At 44.7% G+C, this 22,574-nt stretch overlaps 1 protein-coding gene across 1 annotated transcript in view; it reads right to left on the minus strand.

Annotated features, from left to right (window-relative positions):
* Positions 1-22,574, minus strand: part of CD86 (CD86 molecule) — an 87,601-nt gene that overhangs the window by 32,909 nt on the left and 32,118 nt on the right. The window contains exon 3 of the mRNA XM_073668540.1: positions 12,881-12,941. Coding sequence (XP_073524641.1) covers positions 12,881-12,941 — 61 coding nt within the window. The remainder of the gene's footprint in view (positions 1-12,880; positions 12,942-22,574) is intronic.

A 22,574-nucleotide genomic window follows, 5' to 3' on the forward strand; every position in this document is an offset into this window, starting at 1 on the left:
AGACCCCTCAGGGAACTTATCTACATGTGTGGTGAGCACCTTGAATCCCCAGGTGCTTCACAGAAGTTTAGAACATTGAGCCGTAAAAATAAAATGTTCACATTTTTACAACAAAAATGTTTTTCAGCCTCCAATTTTGCATTTTCATGATCGTAACAGGAGAAATTGCACCATGAAGTTTGTTGTGCAATTCCTCCTGAGCACGCCGATACCCCATATATAGGGGAAAACCACTGTTTGGGCACACGGCAGGGCTCGGAAGGGAAGGAGCGCCATTTGACTTTTTGAATGTAAAATTTGCTTTAAGAATTAGCAGATGTGCCCCTGATGTGCTTAAACAGTGGAAACCCCCCACAAGTGAAACCATTTTGGAAACTAGACCCCTCAGGGAACTTATCTAGATGTGTGGTGAGCACCCTGAACCCCAAAGTGCTTTACAGAAGTTTATAACATGGAGCCGTGAAAATAAAAAAAATCAAACTTTTTCCACAAAAATGATGTTTTAGCCCCAATTTTTTTATTTTCACAAGGGTAAGAGGAGAAAATGGACCCCAAAAACTTTTGTGATATTTCTCCTGAGTACATCAATACCCCATATGTGGGGAAAATACAGTGTTTGGGCGCACGGCAGAGTTCAGAAGGGAGGGAGCACTGTGTGACTTTTTGAACGCAAAATTGGCTGGAATCGAGAGCGGACGCCATGTCGCGTTTGGAGAGCCACTGATGTGCCTAAATAGTGGAAACCCCCCCACAAGTGACCCCATTTTGGATACTGCACCCCTCAAGGATTTTATCAAGGGGTATAGTGAACATTTTGAACCCAGAGGTATGACAGAATTTGATAACATTAGGTCATCATATTGAATAAGTTGTCATTAGTCTTGAGCGCAAGTGCTCGCTACTTGAGTTTGCATCGGGTACTCAGGTATGCACCATGTATCACGGGTGCTCGAGTCACATGCTCGAGTCTCCGCCCGCATGTTTCACGGTTATTAGACACCCCAAAAAAAACATGCGGGGATCGCTCGTGCATGGCAAGCCATCTTTTTTTGGTCGCGAAGCATATGGGGCGGAGACTCGAGCATGTCACTCGAGCACCCGCAATACTCAGTGCATACCCTAGCACCCGATGCAAACTCAAGCAGCGAGCACTTGCGCTCAATACTAGTTGCCATATCTTCGTCTTTTTTTTTTTACTTTTGAAAGAAATCCTAACCCTAACCCTAGCCCAACCCTAACCCCAACCCCAACCATAACCCCAACCCTAATACAACCCCAACCCTAGCCCAAACCCAACCCTAACCCCAACCCTAATACAACCTCAACCCTAGCCCAAACCCAACCCTAACCCTAGCACAACCCTAACCCTAGCACAACCCTAACCCTAGCACAACCCTAACCCTAGCACAACCCTAACCCTAGCACAACCCTAACCATAGCACAACCCTAACCATAGCACAACCCTAACCCTAGCACAACCCTAATCCTAACCCTAGAGTTTATTTTTTACGCCGTTCCACGTGCGGTATAAGTGATTAGACAACTTTATTCTTCGGGTTGGTGCGATTACAGCGATACCAGAATTATATCGGGTTTTTATGATTGACAGCTATCTCACACTAAAAGATGTATTTTTTTGCAAAATCTAGTTTTTGCATTGCCATATTTTGAGAGCTATTATTTTTCCATATTTTTGCCGACAGACTCATGTGATGGCTTGTTTTTTGCAGGATGAGTTGATGTTTTTATTCTTACCATTTTCAGGCACATGACTTTTTTGATCGCTTTCTATTCAGATTTTTGGGAGGCAGAATAAACAAAAGCCAACAATTCAGGAATTGTTTTTTTTTTTTTTTTAAATTTATGTTATTCCGCCTGTAAGTTAGCTTTATTCTTCGGGTCAGTATGTTTAGAGCGGTACCACATTTATATAGTTTTTCTATGTTTTGGCGTTTTTACACAGTAAGAGCTATTTTATAGAAAAAAATATTTTTTTGCATCGCTTTATTCTGAGAGCTATAACTTTTTTTTTTTTTCGGATGATGGAGCTGTATGGTGGCTTCTTTTCTGCGGGACAAGGTGACATTTTCAGCGGTACCATTTTTATTTATATTCGTCTTTTTGATCGCGTGTTATTCCATTTCTTTTTGGCGATATGATGATAAAGCATTGTTTTTTGCTTCATTTTTTATTTATTTTTTTACTGTGTTCACTAAAGGGGTTAATTAGTGGGACAGTTTTATAGGTCAGGTCGTTCCGGACGCGGCAATACCAAATATGTGTACTTTTATTGTTTTTTTCTCATAATAATATTTATTGATTGGTAAATTATATTTTTATTTTTGGTGGATTATTTTTTTTATTTTTACAAAAATATATATATATATTTTTTTTAAACACTTTTTTTACTTTTATACTTTGTCCCACTATGGGACTTTCACTTTTTTTTTACTCTGATCGCCTGTATAGCATAGGGATTGAGCACCATCCCTGTGCTATACAGGATGTCAGCGCTGCAGATGCAGAAGATACTTTGGTCATGCACTGCGCATGACCAAAGTATCTTCCTGCTGTCTGGTGACCCTAATGTTGTCATGACGACATCGGGTCGTCAAGGGAACATCCGGGAAGCCGCGGGAGACAGCGTTGGACACCGGCAGGAGAAGTGAGCATCGCGATCACCTCCCCTTGCCCCCGCAATGCTGCGATCAACTTCAATTGCAGCATTGCGGGGGTTAATGTGCCGGGAGCAGTGCAGGACCACTCCCAGCACATTTCACCGGATGTCAGCTGTGACAATCAGCTGACACCCGGCGGCGATCGAGCCCGCACAGCCTGTGTGGGGGCGAAATCAACAGGGCATACTAATACATACCTGGCTCTTAAGTCCCAGGGCGCAGATACAGTACAGACCAATAGTTTGGACACACCTTCTCATTTAAAGATTTTTATATATTTTCATGACTATGAAAATTGTACATTCACACTGAAGGCATCAAAACTATGAATTAACACATGTGGAATTATATACTTAACAGAAAAGTGTGAGACAACTGAAAATATGTCTTATATTCTAGGTTCTTCAAAGTAGCCACCTTTTGCTTTGATGACTGCTTTGCACACTCTTGGCATTCTCTTGATGAGCTTCAAGAGGTAGTCACCAGAAATGGTTTTCACTTCACAGGTGTGCCCTGTCAGGTTTAATAAGTGGGATTTCTTGCCGTATAAATGGGGTTGGGACCATCAGTTGTGTTGTGCAGAAGTCAGGTGGATACACAGCTGATAGTCCTACTGAATAGACTGTTAGAATTTGTATTCATGTGTTAATTCATAGTTTTGATGCCTTCAGTGTGAATGTACAATTTTCATAGTCATGAAAATGCAGAAAAATCTTTAAATGAGAAGGTGCGTCCAAACTTTTGGTCTGTACTGTACGTATTAGTACGTCCTGGGCTTTAAAGGGGTTAAAGTGTGGCCCCAAATGGTAGCACATTGTACCATCACACAGAAACATTTTGGTTGTATTTACATGAGCTGAGTTCAGGCCGCTAAAAACAGTGTGATCGACAATATTGAAGTCATTCGACACTTGTATCCCGGCTTCTTTACACCAACTGAGGAAGAATGATGGGGACAGAACAATCACTAATAGATCAATCTGTCCCCGTACAGTCCCTTAAGAAAGCGGCTGTATACGCCGCAAAACGCGCGTCGGGGTCTACCACTGCGCGCCTTGTGCTGCTTTCTTCACCCACATAGCCTTTCACTACCGGTAAGATCATCACAGGATTAACTAGCCTATTTTTATGAAAATTGCTTATGGACGTTCCAGATACATTTACATTGGCATTTGTTAAACGCTGGTGATTGTTTACATGCCCTACCTGTGCTGCACTTTATAGTTCTATTTTGCAGACCATTATGATATTTCTTACTAGGGTCCCGGTTTTGGGTTGTGGAGGAATTGGCTGAACAGTTGTTGCCATCAGCTGCTAGTGTTTGTTGTTTATATGAAATTTTTGTATTTATAAATAAAATATGTATGTTTTAGCCATTATAACTCCGGTGTCTCCTTTCATATAATATAGTATAATGTGCCCATAGTTCTCCATATAGTATAATACACTCGTCATATTTTTTTCTTTATAATACAATACACTCCCCATAGTCCTCCATATAGTATAATGTATACACCATAGTCCTCCATATAGTATAATGTGCCCCAAAGTCCTCCATATACTATAATACATTCCCCATAGTCCTCCATAGAGTATAATGAACTCTCCATATCCTTCCTATAGTATAATGCACTCCCTATAGTCCTCAATATATTATAATGCATCCCATAGTCCTCAATATTGTATAATATACCTCTCATGGTCCTCCATATAGTATAATGCACTCCCCATAATCCTTGATAAAGTATAATGCAGCCCCCCATAGAGTATATTGCAGCCCCCCATAGAGTATATTGCAGTCTCCCTAGAGTATATTGCAGCCCCCATAGAGTATATTGCAGCCCCCCATAGAGTATAATGCAGCCCCCCATAGAGTATAATGCAGCCCCCCATAGAGTATAATGTAGCCACCCCCATAGAGTATAATGCAGCCACCCCATATAGTATAATGCTGCCCCCCATATAGTATAATGCAGCCACCCCCATAAAGTATAATGCAGCCACCCCCATAGAGTATAATGCAGTCCCCCAATTGAGTATAATGCAACACCCATAGTATAATGCATTCCCCATAGTCCTCGATACAGTATAATGCAGCTTCCATATAGTACATTTAGAATAATGCACTCCCCATATTCCTTAATAGAGTATAATGCAGCCCCACCATAGAGTATAATGCAGCCCCACCATAGCGTATAATGCAGTCACCCCATAAAGTATAAAGCAGCCCCCCCATAGAGTATAATGCAGCCCCCCCATAGAGTATAATGCAGCCCCACCATAGAGTATAATGCAGCCACGACCCATAGAGTATAATGCAGCCCCACCAATAGAGTATAATGCAGCCACACCATAGAGTATAATGCAGCCCCACCATAGAGTATAATGCAGCCCCACCATAGATTATAATGCAGCCACCCATAGAGTATAATGCAGCCATCCCATACAGTATAATGCTGCCATCCCATACAGTATAATGCAGCCATCCCATACAGTAAAATGCAACCACCCATAGAGTATAATGCAGCCCCATCATACAGTATAATGCAGCCCCCACCATAGTGTATAATGCAGCCCCCACCATAGCATATAATGCAGCCCCCACCATAGAGTATAATGCAGCCCCCACCATAGAGTATAATGCAGCCCCCCCATAGAGTATAATGCAGCCGCACCATAGAGTATAATGCAGCCCCCCATAGAGTATAATGCAGCCCCCCATAGAGTATAATGCAGCCACCCATAGAGTATAATGCAGCCATCCCATACAGTATAATGCTGCCATCCCATACAGTATAATGTAGCCATCCCATAAAGTATAATGCAGCCATCCCATACAGTACAATGCAACCACCCATAGAGTATAATGCAGCCCCACCATAGAGTTTAATGCAGCCCCACCATAGAGTATAATGCAGCCCCCATCATAGAGTATAATGCAGCCCCCCATAGAGTATAATGCAGCCGCACCATAGAGTACAATGCAGCCCCCATAGAGTATAATGTATCCCCCCATCCAGTATAATGCAGCCCCACCATAGAGTATAATGCAGCCCCCCCATAGAGTATAATGCAGTCCCCCCATAGAGTATAATGCAGCCCCCCCATAGAGTATAATGCAGCCCCTCATAGAGTATAATGAAGTACCCCCATAGAGTATAATGCAGTCCCCCCATAGAGTATAATGCAGCCCCACCATAGAGTATAATGCAGCCCCACCGTAGAGTATAATGCAGCCCCACCATAGATTATAATGCAGCCACCCATAGAGTATAATGCAGCCATCCCATACAGTATAATGCAGCCATCCCATACAGTATAATGCAGCCATCCCATACAGTATAATGCAACCACCCATAGAGTATAATGCAGCCCTACCATAGAGTATAATGCAGCCCCACCATACAGTATAATGCAGACCCCACCATAGAGTATAATGCAGCCCCCACCATAGCATATAATGCAGCCCCCACCATAGAGTATAATGCAGCCCCCACCATAGAGTATAATGCAGCCCCCCATAGAGTATAATGCAGCCGCACCATAGAGTATAATGCAGCCCCCCATAGAGTATAATGCAGCCACCCCCATAGAGTATAATGCAGCCACCCCCATAGAGTATAATGCAGCCACCCATAGAGTATAAAGCAGCCATCCCATACAGTATAATGCAGCAATCCCATACAGTATAATGCTGCCATCCCATACAGTATAATGCAGCCATCCCATACAGTACAATGCAACCACCCATAGAGTATAATGCAGCCCCATCATAGAGTATAATGCAGCCCCCATCATAGAGTATAATGCAGCCCCCCCATAGAGTATAATGCAGCCCCCCCATAGAGTATAATGCAGCCGCACCATAGAGTATAATGCAGCCCCCATAGAGTATAATGCATCCCCCCATACAGTATAATGCAGCCACCCCCATAGAGAATAATGCAGCCACCCCCATAGAGTATAATGCAGCCCCACCATAGAGTATAATGCAGCCCCAACATAGATTATAATCCAGCCACCCATAGAGTATAATGCAGCCATCCCATACAGTATAATGCAGCCATCCCATACAGTATAATGCAACCACCCATAGAGTATAATGCAGCCCCACCATAGAGTATAATGCAGCCCCACCATACAGTATAATGCAGCCCCCACCATAGCATATAATGCAGCCCCCACCATAGAGTATAATGCAGCCCCCACCATAGAGTATAATGCAGCCCCCCTCATAGAGTATAATGCAGCCGCACCATAGAGTATAATGCAGCCCCCCATAGAGTATAATGCAGCCCCCCATAGAGTATAATGCAGCCACCCCCATAGAGTATAATGCAGCCATCCCATACAGTATAATGCAGCCATCCCATACAGTATAATGCAGCCGCACCATAGAGTACAATGCAGCCCCCATACAGTATAATGCATCCCCCCATACAGTATAATGCAGTCCCCTCATAGAGTATAATGCAGCCCCCCATAGAGTATAATGCATCCACCCATAGAGTATAATGAAGTACCCCCATAGAGTATAATGCAGTCCCCCCATAGAGTATAATGCAGCCCCACCATAGAGTATAATGCAGCCCCACCATAGAGTATAATGCAGCCCCACCATAGATTATAATGCAGCCACCCATAGAGTATAATGCTGCCATCCCATACAGTATAATGCAGCCATCCCATACAGTATAATGCAACCACCCATAGAGTATAATGCAGCCCCACCATAGAGTATAATGCAGCCCCACCATACAGTATAATGCAGCCCCCACCATAGAGTATAATGCAGCCCCCACCATAGCATATAATGCAGCCCCCACCATAGAGTATAATGCAGCCCCCACCATAGAGTATAATGCAGCCCCCCCATAGAGTATAATGCAGCCGCACCATAGAGTATAATGCAGCCCCCATAGAGTATAATGCAGCCACCCCCATAGAGTATAATGCAGCCACCCCCATAGAGTATAATGCAGCGACCTACAGAGTATAATGCAGCCATCCCATACAGTATAATGCAGCCATCCCATACAGTATAATGCTGCCATCCCATACAGTATAATGCAGCCATCCCATACAGTACAATGCAACCACCCATAGAGTATAATGCAGCCCCATAATAGAGTATAATGCAGCCCCCATCATAGAGTATAATGCAGCCCCACCATAGAGTATAATGCAGCCCCCCCATTGAGTATAATGCAGCCGCACCATAGAGTATAATGCAGCCACCATAGAGTATAATGCATCCCCCCATGCAGTATAATGCAGTCACCCCATAGAGTATAATGCAGCCCCCCCATAGAGTATAATGCAGTCCCCCCATAGAGTATAATGCAGTCCCCCCATAGAGTATAATGCAGCCCCCCATAGAGTATAATGCAGCCCCCCAAAGAGTATAATGAAGTACCCCCATAGAGAATAATGCAGTCCCCCCATAGAGTATAATGCAGCCCCACCATAGAGTATAATGCAGCCCCACCATAGAGTATAATGCAGCCCCACCATAGATTATAATGCAGCCACCCATAGAGTATAATGCAGCCATCCCATACAGTATAATGCTGCCATCCCATACAGTATAATGCAGCCATCCCATAGAGTATAATGCAGCCCCCCAAAGAGTATAATGAAGTACCCCCATAGAGAATAATGCAGTCCCCCCATAGAGTATAATGCAGCCCCACCATAGAGTATAATGCAGCCCCACCATAGAGTATAATGCAGCCCCACCATAGATTATAATGCAGCCACCCATAGAGTATAATGCAGCCATCCAATACAGTATAATGCTGCCATCCCATACAGTATAATGCAGCCATCCCATACAGTATAATGCAACCACCCATAGAGTATAATGCAGCCCCACCATAGAGTATAATGCAGCCCCACCATACAGTATAATGCAGCCCCCACCATAGAGTATAATGCAGCCCCCACCATAGCATATAATGCAGCCCCCACCATAGAGTATAATGCAGCCCCCACCATAGAGTATAATGCAGCCCCCCCATAGAGTATAATGCAGCCGCACCATAGAGTATAATGCAGCCCCCCATAAAGTATAATGCAGCCACCCCATAGAGTATAATGCAGCCACCCCCATAGAGTATAATGCAGCCACCCATAGAGTATAATGCAGCCATCCCATACAGTATAATGCAGCCATCCCATACAGTATAATGCTGCCATCCCAAACAGTATAATGCAGCCATCCCATACAGTACAATGCAACCACCCATAGAGTATAATGCAGCCCCACCATAGAGTATAATGCAGCCCCCATCATAGAGTATAATGCAGCCCCCCATAGAGTATAATGCAGCCCCCCATAGAGTATAATGCAGCCGCACCATAGAGTATAATGCAGCCCCATAGAGTAAAATGCATCCCCCCATACAGTATAATGCAGCCACCCCCATAGAGTATAATGCAGCCCCCCCATACAGTATAATGCAGTCCCCCCATAGAGTATAATGTAGTCCCCCATAGAGTATAATGCAGTCCCCCCATAGAGTATAATGCAGCCCCCCATAGAGTATAATGCAGTCCCCCCATAGAGTATAATGCAGTCCCCCCATAGAGTATAATTTAGTCTCTATGCTGTTATCTCCAAGGTCATGTGCATTTTTTCTGCACAGAAATAAATGCATCAGAATAAGCTCAGCTCTGACATTATATGAGAACCTAGTCTGATATTGGTAAGCATGTTGCTATCCACCACTGTCAATCATTCCTTAAATTGTCCTGTTAAAGTGGGGGTGTTCGCAGCTGAAAAATGTATAGCATATTAATTAGATAAACCATAAATATTCAGCAATGGGAACGGCATCCATCTCAAGAATGGGACCTCTGCAATTTTAAAATATTCCATTGAATTTATTTTCTGGCAATAGAATGTTCATTATTATGTTCTGAGGTCTCTCCAGATCCCAAAGTATAATAAACATACTGTATGTAAGAAAAAAAAAGAACAAATTTCAAAATTATACTTACCCGGCCCTCATCTGTCCTTAGCAAACCCCTCCTCTGTTCCGTAGTCTTCCTCGGTCCGTTCACTGGTGCAGTATTTTCTAAGACATCTTACGGTGTCGGGCATCATCATCGCCTCCTGCACTGTCCACAACACTATGACATCGCTGCCAAGTCAGCACAGGAGACACCAAAAATGCCAGGCAAAGAAAGACGCAGAAGATGGCCCAAATGAAGACTGCACAGGAGACCAGACCAGAGAAGACTGAGCTGAGAGGGTATTTTTTTAACCCCTTTCTGACCTTTTCAAGTCAAGTAAATGATATCCAGCTGGCAGCTAATATGCTGCATACTCTAAAAATTTGGATTCTGGTGAATATGACTTTTTATTAATCGAGGGTTCCTCTATCTCTAGAAGCCAGATTTTCTTCTTGTTTTGAGATTTTTCTTCAATTCTTCAGGGTATTATGGTCATATGGATATCAAATATGTTCAGTTTTATTTATACACTGCACAATATATATATATATATGGCCCAAAGCCCAATTTGCCATTTTTCCTCTGTTTTTTTGTGTTCTTTCAATACACACAAAGGAAATAAACATGTGTATAACAAAACATGTATAATTGCGATAATTTTATGGGAGAAATACTTCATTTCAAGGGTGCCAACACTTTTGGCCATGACTGTATATTCAGTGCTTTGAAAAATTGTTAATATCCCGTGAGCTTTTCCACATTTTTTCATGTTACACCCACAAACATAAATGTATTTTATTGGGATTTTACAACAAAGTTGCAAGTATACAGTCATGGCCAAAAGTTTTGAGAATGACACCAAAATTCTATTTTCCCATGATCTGCTGGCCTCTGGTTTTTATTAGTGTTTGTCTGATGTTTATATCACATACAGAAATATAATTGCAATCATATTATGAGCACCAATAGGTTATATTGACAGTTAGAATGAGTTAATGCAGCAAGTCAATATTTGCAGTGTTGCCCCTTCTTCTTCAAGACCTCTGTAATTCTCCCTGGCATGCTCTCAATCAACTTTTGGACCAAATCCTGACTGATAGCAGTCCATTCTTGCATAATCAATGCTTGCATTTTGCCAGAATTTGTTGGTTCTTGTTTGTCCACCCGTCTTTTGATGATTGACCACAAGTTCTCAATGGGATTAAGATCTGGGGAGTTTCCAGGCCATGGACCCAAAATCTCTGTTTTGTTCCATGAGCCATTTAGTTATCACCTTTGCTTTATGGCAAGGTGCTCCATCATGCTGGAAAAGGCATTGTTGGGCGCCAAACTGCTCTTGGACGGTTGGGAGAAGTTGCTCTTGGAGGACATTCTGGTACCATTCTTTATTCATGGCTGTGTTTTTAGGCAAGACTGTGAGTGAGCCGATTCCCTTGGCTGAGAAGCAACCCCACACATGAATGGTTTCAGGACGCTTTACAGTTGGCATGAGACAAGACTGGTGGTAGCGCTCACCTCTTCTTCTCCGAATAAGCTGTTTTCCAGATGTCCCAAACAATCGAAAAGGGGATTCATCAGAGAAAATGACTTTGCCCCAGTCCTCAGCAGTCCACTCCCTGTACCTTTTGCAGAATATCAGTCGGTCCCTGATGTTTTTTCTGGAGAGAAGTGGCTTCTTTGCTGCCCTCCTTGAAACCAGCCCTTGCTCAAAGAGTCTCCACCTCACAGTGCGTGTAGAAGCACTCACACCAGCCTGCTGCCATTCCTGAGCAAGCTCGGCACTGCTGGTAGTCCCATCCCGCAGCTGAAACAGTTTTAAGATACGGTCCTGGCGCTTGCTCGTCTTTCTTGGGCGCCCTGGAGCCTTTTTGACAACAATGGAAGCTCTCTCCTTGAAGTTCTTGATGATGCGATAGATTGTTGACTGAGGTGCTATCTTTGTAGCTGCGATACTCTTCCCTGTTAGGCCATTTTTGTGCAGTGCAATGATGGCTGCACGTGTTTCTTTAGAGATAACCATGGTTAACTGAAGAGAAACAATGATACCAAGAACCAGCCTCCTTTTAAAGTGTCCAGTGATGTCATTCTTACTTAATCATGACTGATTGATCGTCAGCCCTGTCCTCATCAACACCCACACCTGTGTTAATGGATCAATCACTAAAACGATGTTAGCTGCTCCTTTTAAGGCAGGACTGCAATGATGTTGAAATGTGTTTTAGGGGTTAAAGTTCATTTTCTGGGCAAATATTGACTTTGCAAGTACAGTAATTGCTGTTAAGCTGATCACTCTTTGACATTCAGGAGTATATGCAAATTGCCATTACAAAAAATGAAGCAGTAAACTTTGGGAAAATTACTATTTGTCTCATTCTCAATACTTTTGGCCATGACTGTATGTGATGTGTAAAATCTGAATTTTCAGATTTTTATTTTAGAAATTAATTAGAAAACCCTGTATGATTTACATTACAAGTCACAAATACTCGCTACTTTGTATTGGTATCTCACATAAAATCTGAATAAAAATTATTTAAGCTTGTGGGTGTAACGTTAAAAAAAGTGGAAAAGTTCACGGGTATGAAGACTTTATCAATGCACTGTGTGTGTGTGTGTGTATGTGTGTGTGTGTGTGTGTGTGTGTGTGTGTGTGTGTGTTTGTGTTTTTGGGGATGGAATTTTTTACAATTTTTTGTATTGTATTTTTGATTATATTTTCTACATTTGTTTTATATTTCCTTATATTTGTTACATAATATATTACTATAATATATTAATATAATTAATATATTAATATTACTTAAGAGCTCAGTTATAGGAAAATGTCACAGTTTTTTTTAGTTTCCTCCACTCCCACTCCCAGTCCCAGCTTTGCCTATGTAGCATCGGCGAAACACGGGGGCAATGAAGCTCGGCTGATTCAGTGATTTGGCCAGCTTCGGAGCAGGGCTTGCAAGCTCTAAAGCAAAGCGCTTGTAAACGCTGCTCTCCTTGTTTAGGAGTCCAGCCACCTACGATAGATTCTAGAAATAGCCGATAACCTAAGCAACGAGCATCAAGTTATGAAATTAAAATGTACCCATTTAGGAAGTTTTATAAAAATCCCTTTAATTTTGTGGGTGGTAGAAAAAGGGGTTAAAAAAGTCAGACATTTTTTTAGGAGCGAAAGTTGCCCAAAATTAATTTTCTGGTGAACCTATCCATATCCATCCGGAGACAACTGATACAGATGGTGCATTACTTACATAGCAAGATGGCCAAAATGAATCCCAAAACTGCGATCCCTTGCATCACTTTGGAATATATCTGTAATGAAAATCAATATTTTATTATAATTAATCTAACTGTATACTTTATATCTATGTAAAACTTTAAATAATATAAGACAATGAGGTCCTATAGCAAAATTAAAAATCGGGTCATCGTTCCGAGATGACACTATTTGGTGTGATGTCTTCACAGATTTAGATTTGGAATTGCCAGGAAAGAGGCAGAATAATATTGGGTTACTCTTCTCTTTGCCCTTTCACAGTGTAAATTTCACACAGCAGCCGCATCCCCCTCCTATCCCTCCTCTCTCCTCGATTCAGTGGATGAACTTTCCAAACATTTGCAGAGAGCCTGCAAACGGAGAAAGGGAGAAGTTTGGAAAAATGGAAGCGAGGAAGATGTCAAGTTCCTCCTCACTTCAAAATAATTTTTAAGTCTAAATTTTATATCTAAATGAAAGTTCTTAAACTTGACATCTCCATATGGTCACTGAGAAAACCGATCCATAGCATCGTCTGACCCAGCAACCATGTATTAGTTTCTCCAGTAAATAAAAGCAATACGACATTTATAGCTTGTGATTCTGCAATTCTGAAGAATCGAAATCGCATCTTACGAGGCAAGGAAATGCTCAGTGGTTACACAACATTCACCAAGGCTGCGATGATCTCAAGGGGCTTTCCAAGGTCAGGATTAGAGATGAGCGTTGTTCTACTCGAACTGTTCGCCAATCTCAAAATCGAGCTGTTTTGGGCGGTGTTCGAGCCGTTCGGCGAACACGAACAATTTGAGAAAAATTCGGCTGTTCGAGGTTATGTTCGATAACTGTTCGTGCACCAAAATCATAACTGGATTTTTTCTCAGTAATGATGAAAATTAATGTTAATACGCAGTTAGAGTGAACAGCGGAGTGGAGGGAGGGGCAGGGGATGGATCTCTGCAGGAACAATGAAGATCTCCATTTTTTTTTCTCTTTCCCGCATTTACAGTGGGCAGGTGCAATCTGTCAGCCTATCAGCAGCGCACACACGGAGCGAAGTGCTTTTTTTCACACAAGCAAGGGCATGTGTCATTGGCAGTGTATGTCACATGTCCTTGCCCTATAAGACCAAGCCATTTTCCCCGTCGCCACCATTTTCTCACTGCTGCAGCTGCGTGTTAGACGGCACCGCTGTTGCTGTGTGCGCTATACCTTGTTAATTTCAAGCCAATTTTCGCACAAATCTACAGATAGCTTGGGAGTAGGGAATAGTTGTGATTGCAGTCCTTTTAAGGACTAGGTTACAGCATTTCCTACGACTTTTATCAGGCAGGTCTGTGCTCTTAAATAGATAGATTGTGGGAGTAAAGACTAATTGTAATTGCAGTCCTTTTCAGGACTAGGTTACATCAGTTCCTATCAGTTTTTGCCAGGCAGGTCTGTGCCAGTGCTGTGCAAGTTTTTTTCACAGCATTTGGCTGAATCTAGCAAAGCTAATCCTTTTTGGTCTATTGCAGAGTGTGTTAGTCAGTGGAGTAGCCTATCTGTGTTGCAAGATATACCACCTGTGTATACAATACCAATTTTTTACTGCACCTAGTGAAGTAAAATCTTTTGGGCATAGCATCATTCTATTAGTCCATCTATACTGACCTCCATCAGGTTGCAAATTGAATATAATTTTTTTCTGCATCTAGCTCTGAAAAAATATTGGGCTTCTAGCTGTGTGTGGGACTTGTTGTACTAGTCCATCTATACTGACCTCCATCAGGTTGCAAACTGCATATATTTTTTTCTTCATCTACCTCTGAAAAAATATTGGGCTTCTAGCTGTGTGTGGGACTTGTTCTATTAATCCATCTATACAGACCTCCATCAGGTTGCAAACTGAATATATTTTTTTCTGCATCTACCTCTGAAAAAATATTTGGCCTTCTAGCTGTGTGTGGGACTTGTTCTATTAGTCCATCTATACAGACCTCCATAAGGTTGCAAACTGAATATAATTTTTTTCTGCATCTACCTCTGAAAAAATATTTGGCCTTCTAGCTGTGTGTGGGACTTGTTCTATTAGTCCATCTATACTGACCTCCATAAGGTTGCAAATTGAATATATTTTTTTTCTGCATCTAGCTCTGAAAAAATATTGGGCTTCTAGCTGTGTGTGGGACTTGTTGTACTAGTCCATCTATACTGACCTCCATCAGGTTGCAAACTGCATATATTTTATTCTTCATCTACCTCTGAAAAAATATTGGGCTTCTAGCTGTGTGTGGGACTTGTTCTATTAATCCATCTATACAGACCTCCATCAGGTTGCAAACTGAATATATTTTTTTCTGCATCTACCTCTGAAAAAATATTGGGCTTCTAGCTGTGTGTGGGACTTGTTCTATTAATCCATCTATACAGACCTCCATCAGGTTGCAAACTGAATATATTTTTTTCTGCATCTACCTCTGAAAAAATATTGGGCTTCTAGCTGTGTGTGGGACTTGTTGTATTAGTCCATCTATACTGACCTCCATAAGGTTGCAAACTGAATATAATTTTTTTCTGCATCTAACCCAGCCAATAGTTTTGGCCTAATACCACAGTTTGGCCACTCAGCTCTGCTCGGTTCCCATCCATTGTTTTTTTGTGCAAACAACTCCAGAGTTGTGAATTAGTTAACCACCAAAATGAGTGGAAAAAGGCCTGCTGCTGGTGGAAAGGGGAATAGGCGTGTTGGGAAGGGGAAAAAAGGTTGTGTCCGTGGGGTAGGTGTTAAAGCAACAGTAACATCTGAAGAAGAAAGACCATCTTCCAGCCAAACTAAAATGTCTACTTCTTTTAGCGGACAATGTGATAAGATCCCTTTCTTACGGCCACGCCAATCGCTACAAATTCCAGATGAGGCACAAAAACAGCAGGTGCTTCAACGGATATCAAGTGCTCCTTTAAGTGGGCTCTCCTCCACATCAACTTCAACATCACAAATACTCCAGTCCTCAAAGGTGTCAGCCCAATCGCACTTGCTTCCTCACAGCTCCCAAATCTCCAGCCCGTCTGAGTATGAGGTAGAACAGATGGTTGAGTCTGCAGAGCTGTTTACTCATACTATAGCCTGGGAATCAGAGGTCGACTCCAGCGCTTCTGTGAATCCAGACGAGGAAATGATCTGCACTGATGCCCAGAATCTTTATGAGTCGGATCCAGGACCAGACGCAGAAGGTTCTGACCATAATGTAGACCCTCATTCCCAAACTGTAACTCCTGTTGGTGGAGACAATGAGGAAGACGATGATAAGACTCAAATACCTGATTGGAGCGACAACTTTAGTTTTTTGTCAGGGCAGGAACAGGTTGGCTCTGAGGACGACGGGTGTGATAACGCACAGGGTGATGATGATGAGGTTGGAGATCCCACTTACTGTCAACCCACAGTCAGCCAAGAGATGAGGTCAGCAGAGGAGGTGGAGGTGGAGGAAGATGCTAGTGACGACGAGGTCAGGTTGCGCCTTCCTGGACAGAGACGTAGTACTGGAAGCACGTCAACAACTGCATCCTCAAACACAACTCTGCCTCTCACCACAAGTCGTGGTGGCTCTTCAGGTCGCATGGGTGCTAAGCCTTGCATAGCCTGGGCATTTTTTCAGATCGATAAAGATGACCCAACTCGTGTTATCTGTAACATTTGTCAGCAAAAGCTAAGTAGAGGCCAAAAAATACATAGTTTGAGTACTTCATTGTCACGGGTGTGTCACCACGACTCACCCGGATAAACCTGGCCCTGAGGGTCCGGAGGCCCCTCGTAGAAGGGGGGGTACTGTCACGGGTGTGTCACCACGAAGATCGTCACGATTACACAGCCTGACTTCTCGCAGCTGAGTTTTTGGTGCTTTGTGTTTTTCGGCAGTGAGGGAGTTAATTCTTTCTCTCTCTGTGCTAGACGAGGTCCAGCCTCGCCCAGCTGCAATCAATGCTGCTGTAGTGAGACTCCTTCAAATGCCTGCCGGTCTGTTAGGGAAGTGTCGGTGAAAGCATTTCATGCAGACTTACAGAGCGGATCGTGGTATTTGGAGTTTCAGAGATAAGTGTATTCGGAGTGTTTTTTCCCTTCCTCGCTTTATCATTTATCTCCTTTCCCGTTGGTGTTCCCTCTGTTGTAGTTGTGTAGTTTTTGTATGCAAGGTGGTTTTGGTTTTACCTTTGTACTGTCTCGTTCGTCTAAGTACTGAGTGTTGGCATATTATTACTTGTCCCCTTTTGTTGTGATCGGGGTCCTTCTCAGGACTAGATTACTTAGGTGCAGGGATCCTCAGGAGGTAGGGGTTACGCTGGCGGCCTGGACCTCTGTACCTTTAACAGTACCTCCAGGTAGAGGGATTAGTCAGGGCCCCAGCTTAGGGTCAGCTTAGGCCCCCTACCTCCAGTACACAGAGACAGCATGACATTTTCACCGACCGCTTAGATTTTCTCCAGCTACCATGGATCCAGTAGCCGGTCTAGCTCGGCAGTTGCAGAGTTTGTCCATGGAGCTGGCGGACGTTAGGTCCAAGGTTTTGTATCCTCAGGAGCAAGCCGGACCAGAACCTAAAGTAGCTCTCCCTGACAGGTTCACTGGGGGGCGGGACAAGTTTTTTGTTTTCCGGGAGGCATGCAAGTTGTACTTTCGGCTGCGGCCTCGGTCATCGGGGAGTGAAGAACAAAGGGTGGGAATTGTCATCTCGCTCCTACAAGGGGACCCACAATCTTAGGCGTTCTCTCTTCCCTCGGGCTCCCCGGCTCTCCAGTCAGTGGATAGGTTTTTCGCTGCTCTGGGACTCGTATATGATGACCCGGATCGGATCTCCCTTGCTGAATCTAAGTTACGTAGGATCCAGCAGGGAGATCGTCCGGTGGAGGAATTCTGTTCGGAGTTCCGTAGGTGGGCCACGGACACCCAGTGGAATGACCCGGCTCTTAGGAGCCAGTTTTGTCAAGGTTTATCCGACAAATTACAGGATGTGTTGGCACAGTATGACTCTCCCGCGTCACTGGAAGCCGCTATGGCCCTTGCTATTCGCGTTGACAGACGGCTTCGGGAGAGGTGCGGGATAACTCCACCCCCTGTGATGACTCCACCTCCTACAAGGTCCCCTCATATGGTGGTTCCCCTGGTCAGTCCAGAGGAGCCTATGCAATTAGGAGGGACATCATTTCGGGGGAGGGGACCGGTGGTGCGCCATAAGACAGGAAGGTGTTTCTTCTGCGGGAGAAAGGGACGTTTTATTGGGGGGTGTCCATCCCGTCCCTTGCAGAGTGAAGAGTCGTCGGAAAACTGTTGATCCCAGGTTGTGTGGTGGACGGCAATCTGGGAGTAGGTATTTCATCCCTAGGTTCGTCTCAGTTTCTCGTACCAGCGGAGGTGGTGGTGGGTACGAGAACTGAGAGGATATCTGTTCTTCTGGATAGTGGGGCCGGGGCTAATCTGGTGGACGCTCGGTTTGCCCGGGTTCAAGGTATGCGATTGAGTGAGTTGGCTAAACCCATCCCCATATTCTCGATCGATGCCAGGCCTCTCGGTCAGGGAAGTTTTTTGCAAGCTGTGCATAACGTAAAACTTCAAGTGGGGGCGATACATAAAGAACTGTTGTCTTGCTACGTGTTGGAGGGTCTTCCCGCTCCTATAGTGTTGGGCCTTCCTTGGTTAACTAAGCATAACCCGGTTATTAATTGGCAATCCAGAGAGATAAGCCAATGGAGTAAATTCTGTAATAAAAACTGCATGAACACGGTCATCGGTGCGGTTACTCCTTGGGTCTTGCCTCCATTTCTGGCGGACTTTGAGGATGTATTCTCGGAGAAAGGGTGTCAGGAACTACCTCCTCATCGCGAGTATGACTGTTCTGTAAAACTGCTCCCTGAGGCCAAGTTACCTAAAGCTAGGTTGTATAACCTTTCTGGTCCTGAGAGGCAGGCCATGAAGGATTATATTTCAGAAAGTCTGGCTAAGGGGCATATTAGACCTTCATCTTCACCGGTGGCTGCGGGGTTCTTCTTTGTTAAGAAGAAAGATGGAGGCCTACGCCCTTGCCTGGATTTCCGTGAACTTAATCGGATTACGGTCCGAGATCCGTATCCGCTCCCACTTATTCCCGATCTCTTTAATCAGATCGTGGGTGCCAAATGGTTCTCTAAGTTGGATCTCAGGGGGGCGTACAATCTGATTAGGATGAAGGAGGGGGATGAGTGGAAGACGGCATTTAACACTCCGGAGGGGCATTATGAGAACCTTGTCATGCCATTCGGTCTGACTAATGCTCCGGCGGTGTTCCAACACTTTGTTAATGACATTTTTCGCCGCCTGGTGGGACAGTTTGTTGTCATATATCTGGATGATATCTTAATTTACTCGCCGGATCTGGTGTCTCATCAGGAGCACGTTAGGCAGGTGTTACAGATCTTGCGGGATAATAAACTGTATGCCAAATGGGAAAAGTGTGTGTTCGCCGTACAGGAACTCCAGTTTTTAGGCTTCCTGGTTTCAGCGTCCGGTTTTCGTATGGACCCTGGGAAAGTGCGGGCAGTTCTTGAGTGGGATCGGCCAGAGAATCTTAAGGCACTACAACGTTTCCTGGGGTTTGCTAATTATTACCGGAAGTTCATTTGTAATTTCTCGTCCATGGTTAAGCCTCTCACAGACATGACTAAAAAGGGGACGGATTTTTCTAGGTGGTCTGACAAGGCTTGTCAAGCATTCTCCTGCTTGAAAAAACGTTTTGCCTCGGCACCCATACTCATTCAACCTGATGCGTCACAGCCATTCATTGTAGAGGTAGACGCTTCCGAGGTAGGGGTGGGAGCAGTATTGTCACAAGGTTCGTCCCCTGGTAAGTGGCATCCGTGCGCCTTTTTCTCTAAAAAATTGTCGTCCGCTGAGAGGAATTACGATGTCGGCAATAGGGAACTCTTGGCCATTAAGTTAGCTTTTGAGGAGTGGCGCCATTTTTTGGAGGGGGCAGTCCATCCGGTCACCGTCATCACCGATCACAAGAACCTGCTATATCTGGAGTCCGCGAAACGTCTGAATCCCAGACAAGCTAGGTGGTCATTGTTTTTTACCAGGTTTAATTTTGTCGTTACATATCGTCCTGGGTCAAAAAATGTAAAGGCGGATACCTTATCTCGTAGTTTCCCTGGGGCCGGGAATACGGACGACCCGATTCCTATCCTTCAGGAGGGGGTGGTGGTTTCGGCAGTATGCTCTGAGCTGGAGGAGGAGGTATTGGAGGCTCAGGGGGACGCCCCTGTTGGACCTCCGGGGAGACTGTTTGTTCCAGATCAGTTGCGACAAAAGGTGATCGAGGCACACCATAACTCAGTTTTTGCAGGACACCCGGGGAGTAAAGCAACTGTGGATCTCCTCTCGTGTCGGTTTTGGTGGCCTAACTTACATAAGGAGGTGGTAACTTTTGTCGCGTCCTGTGGGGTTTGTGCGCGCTCTAAGACCTCACATACTCGTCCGTCTGGGGCCCTCTTACCTTTGAAGATCCCGGAGCGTCCTTGGACTCATCTGTCTATGGACTTTATTACGGACCTCCCTCCGTCTTCGGGTAAAACGGTCATACTCGTTGTAGTGGACAGGTTCAGCAAGATGGCACATTTTATCGCTCTTCCTGCTCTTCCTAATGCTAAAACTCTTGCGCAGGTGTTCATTGGGGAGATTGTGAGGCTTCACGGGGTACCCTCCGAGGTAGTGTCAGATCGGGGGTCTCAGTTTGTGTCCAAATTCTGGAAGGCGTTTTGTATACGGCGGGGGATGCATTTATCGTTCTCATCGGCTTTTCATCCTCAGACCAATGGTCAGACGGAACGTATGAACCAGAGCTTGGAGACATATCTCCGGTGTTTTGTGTCAGAGAACCAGGAGGACTGGGCTTCTTTCTTACCTCTGGCAGAGTTTGCTCTTAATAATAGGCGGAGCGAGTCCACTGGTAAGTCCCCGTTTTTTGGGGCATATGGTTTTCACCCCCAGTTTTGTACTTTCAGTAGGGGGGGCTCTTCGGGGGTTCCTGAGGAGGAACGATTTTCCTCATCACTCGCTTCAGTATGGAGAGGGGTGCTGAAGAATCTGAATACTATGGGGAACCGATACAAACGTATGGCTGATAGGAGGAGAGTGTCTGGTCCGGACCTGAGTGTGAACGATCGGGTATGGTTGTCTACCAGGAATATAAAACTTAAGGTTCCCTCCTGAAAACTGGGTCCCAGGTTCATCGGGCCGTACAGAATCAGTTCTATAATTAATCCGGTGGCATTCCGTCTTGACCTCCCCCCTACGTTTAAAATTCACAACGTGTTCCACAGATCGTTGCTTAAGAGGTATGTGGCACCGGTGGTACCGTCACCTTTACCTCCCCCTCCAGTGGTGGTCAATGGTAACTTGGAGTTCCAGGTATCGAGCGTCATCGATTCACGCTTTAATCGCCGGTCCCTTCAGTACCTGGTTCATTGGAAAGGGTATGGTCCTGAGGAGAGGATGTGGGTTCCTGCGTCGGATATTAACGCAGACCGATTAGTTGGGGCCTTCCACACGACTCACCCGGATAAACCTGGCCCTGAGGGTCCGGAGGCCCCTCGTAGAAGGGGGGGTACTGTCACGGGTGTGTCACCACGAAGATCGTCACGATTACACAGCCTGACTTCTCGCAGCTGAGTTTTTGGTGCTTTGTGTTTTTCGGCAGTGAGGGAGTTAATTCTCTCTCTCTCTGTGCTAGACGAGGTCCAGCCTCGCCCAGCTGCAATCAATGCTGCTGTAGTGAGACTCCTTCAAATGCCTGCCGGTCTGTTAGGGAAGTGTCGGTGAAAGCATTTCATGAAGACTTACAGAGCGGATCGTGGTATTTGGAGTTTCAGAGATAAGTGTATTCGGAGTGTTTTTTCCCTTCCTCGCTTTATCATTTATCTCCTTTCCCGTTGGTGTTCCCTCTGTTGTAGTTGTGTAGTTTTTGTATGCAAGGTGGTTTTGGTTTTACCTTTGTACTGTCTCGTTCGTCTAAGTACTGATTGTTGGCATATTATTACTTGTCCCCTTTTGTTGTGATCGGGGTCCTTCTCAGGACTAGATTACTTAGGTGCAGGGATCCTCAGGAGGTAGGGGTTACGCTGGCAGCCTGGACCTCTGTACCTTTAACAGTACCTCCAGGTAGAGGGATTAGTCAGGGCCCCAGCTTAGGGTCAGCTTAGGCCCCCTACCTCCAGTACACAGAGACAGCGTGACATTCATGCATGAACCGGCACATGGACATGAAGCATAAGTTGCAGTGGGAAGCTCAGTGTGCTACAATGCGGCCTAGCCGGCCGGGCCAACCACCGTCTGCCATATCTTGTGCATCCGCGGCCTCTTCATCCTCTGTGACTGGGGGGACAGCAGTCACACCTGTTTTGGGGCGCAGACCTGCCAACTCTTTACCCGCAACAGCCAGCGTGATTGGCAGGTCATCATTTTCTTTGGAGGTGGTAACACCAGCTGGTGTTGAGCGCTGTCCGACATCGATAGCACCACCTTTGGATCAAGTCAACCTAACATGTCCGCCTGCATCTTCCTCACAGACCGGCAGTTTGCCGGGGACACCCTTATCAACCCCGTCTAAGCACAATAGCCAGCCCTCGGTCCCTCAGATGTGGACAAGTAAAAGACCATTTCCTCCTAGCCATGAGAAAGC

This window comes from Phyllobates terribilis, unplaced genomic scaffold, assembly GCF_046119375.1.
Source record: "Phyllobates terribilis strain yellow unplaced genomic scaffold, ASM4611937v1 Scaffold_2__4_contigs__length_985480577, whole genome shotgun sequence".
Lineage (NCBI taxonomy): Eukaryota > Metazoa > Chordata > Amphibia > Anura > Dendrobatidae > Phyllobates > Phyllobates terribilis.